Source organism: Polyodon spathula, chromosome 27, assembly GCF_017654505.1.
Source record: "Polyodon spathula isolate WHYD16114869_AA chromosome 27, ASM1765450v1, whole genome shotgun sequence".
NCBI classification, from domain to species: domain Eukaryota; kingdom Metazoa; phylum Chordata; class Actinopteri; order Acipenseriformes; family Polyodontidae; genus Polyodon; species Polyodon spathula.
Window position 1 is genome coordinate 3788741 of NC_054560.1, and position 2340 is coordinate 3791080.

The window sequence follows — 2340 nt, forward strand, 5'->3', positions numbered from 1 at the left end:
GATAGTTTTTAAGGTTTTATTAAGTATCAATTACAATGCATGGATTTGGGTAAGCAGACGATGAATAAGACAAGCAGGGGTTCACTAAAAGTCGCTATCTGTAACTTTGAATGCTGCAGTAAACCTGCATAGTAAAGCAACAGCAAGCTAGGTAAGTAACAGTAGGGAATGAGGAACACCTATCACAGGTACAAAATGATGCTCCTTATCAGGGTGCCAGCTGGTCAGGCAGTAGGGTCTGCAGGACCCACGCTGCGGGTCTGGATCTAACGAGCTCCAGGGATTTTGCACGATGAGTTCAGGACTTTGCTGATCCAGGGCAGGTACTCTGCAATGCGGGTGTAGATGTGGGGGAAGCCGTGAAGTCCGCAGGGCTGCACCCCGAAGGACACCACGCCGTGAGCAACTCCTCCACACACCAGCGGGCTCCCAGAGTCTCCCTGAGAAAGAGGGAAGCTCTTATACATGCAATCTAGTTTAATATTGGTAACACAAAAAAAGGGTGACGCCTTTAATGGGAATAGCGTGGCCATACCTTGCAGCCCCCCCTGCGAGAGGCGGTGCAGATCATTTCCTTTGTGATCTTGTCCCCCCAGCTCTGGTTGCACTTGTCTCTGTCCAGCACGGTGACATTCACCTCCTGCAGCTTGTGGGGGTTGTTTGTGCCATTGCGAGCCGTGTTGCCCCAGCCGCTCAAGAGACACTCACTTTTGCCCTTCAGGTCTGCTTCACTGTCTGGCAAGGGAAGCACTGCAATGCTGTCACTGAGCTTCACCTTTCCATTGAGCTGTAACACACAACAGAGCAAAAGCACATTTACCTCCTAAGCAATTTACGCGCTACGCCACTCTACTCGAGACAGCGTGCACAGAGTAACTTGGGCGTGTAGGTTCACCTTCAGCAGCATGATGTCATGGGCCAGGTTGTCGGAAGAATAATCAGGGTGAGGGATGCTCTCTTTCACATCCACCAGCACCTGTGACGGCTCGTTCTGAGTCAGGTCGTGGGCTCCAAGTAAAACATAGATCTTTCTATGAATAAACCAGAAGGACTTAATTACAGCACCTTGAAAGAAGACATTTTCTTTTCTAAACCTGAACCCTGCAGCTCCACCTTGATTCTAATGATCCCCCTGTAGCAGCTGAATAACAAAGAGCCATAAAGATACTACCAGATATCTACTGTACAAGAAAATACTGGGAAGGGTCTGACCCTTACCGGGCTTGGCAGTGCGCAGCCGTCATGACAAAGTCCTCTCGCACCAGGAAGCCACCGCAGTTGGATGTGCCAGCTGTCCTCTTGAGCACCACATAAGCCATGTAGGGTCTGCTGTGGGGCTTGGCATCATGCCCGCCGATGATCCCACCCTGAAGCACCCCTGAGTCAGAAAACCAACCAAAAAAACATGCCAGGAAAATACAGCTTCAATGAGTTCAAACTAAATCGTCAGTGTGAAGATCAGATCTCAGCACTCACCCAAGGGTTCTCTCTGTTACTTAAAAGGAAACTGTCAGTGCTTGATAAGACCTACTTTCTGAAACCTGAATGAAGCTGTAGTTCTGTGCCGTGCAGCTAACTCATTTTCAACATAAGATGAGATAGCTAGTGCTTGACAGAACAATTCAAGTAAGAGCTGATTCATATCCTCCTTTATCAGTTACAAAGGGGAGAGAAAAGTTGCAAGAGTCATAGGCTATGATAGTTATAACAGGAAAGTAGGCAGCCCATTACATCAGACAAGACTGCGACATCGATAACTTTCTTATGTAAGTTGGAATTAATTTCATGTGAATCAAACTGCAGTATAGCTAAGCAATTATCAACATGCGAAACTAGCTCTACAGCCAACCCACAGTATCAGCCTCAAACCATCCTTAAATGAGCGACCATTTCAGAATGTAGCTAATTACAGCGCAGCTAATAGAAATGATCTGTAAAACTAGACACCGATAAAGGCACTGGCTGACAAGTTTGTATACAGCTCTAGCCAAAAGTTTTGCATCACCTAGAATAAAGATAGGGACATCATTTAGGTCTTTTTATTTAACCTCATGCAATCAATGAAACTACAACATTCTATCGCAAAAGTCTACCAGAAGCCACAATAGTAGTACAGTAGTGTTTCATGTTAGATTTTGAAATGTCTCATTTTTCAATAGTTGGCAGTTTTTCGTAACATTACCAGCACTGGTCAGGACCGGCATCAGCAGCAGAATGGAGAGCAGGTGAAGAGGCACCATGGTGTCTTCAGGAGGCTCAAGGTGAAGGCTCTGTGTGCTTCTGTTGAAGCTATTTATGGGACACTAATACAGGAACTGAACACTGTAGAGTGTTTCCTTA

The 2340-nt window shown here is 46.2% G+C and overlaps 1 protein-coding gene across 1 annotated transcript; it reads right to left on the bottom strand.

Annotated features, from left to right (window-relative positions):
- LOC121301539 (mast cell protease 1A-like) lies at positions 1-2340 on the bottom strand. Its single transcript, XM_041231027.1, has 5 exons — positions 2183-2340; positions 1219-1378; positions 896-1031; positions 536-787; positions 1-440 (listed from the first exon to the last, which is right to left on the bottom strand). Exons 1-5 carry the CDS (start codon positions 2238-2240, stop codon positions 267-269), a joined length of 780 nt encoding a protein of 259 aa, XP_041086961.1. The 5' UTR covers positions 2241-2340; the 3' UTR covers positions 1-266.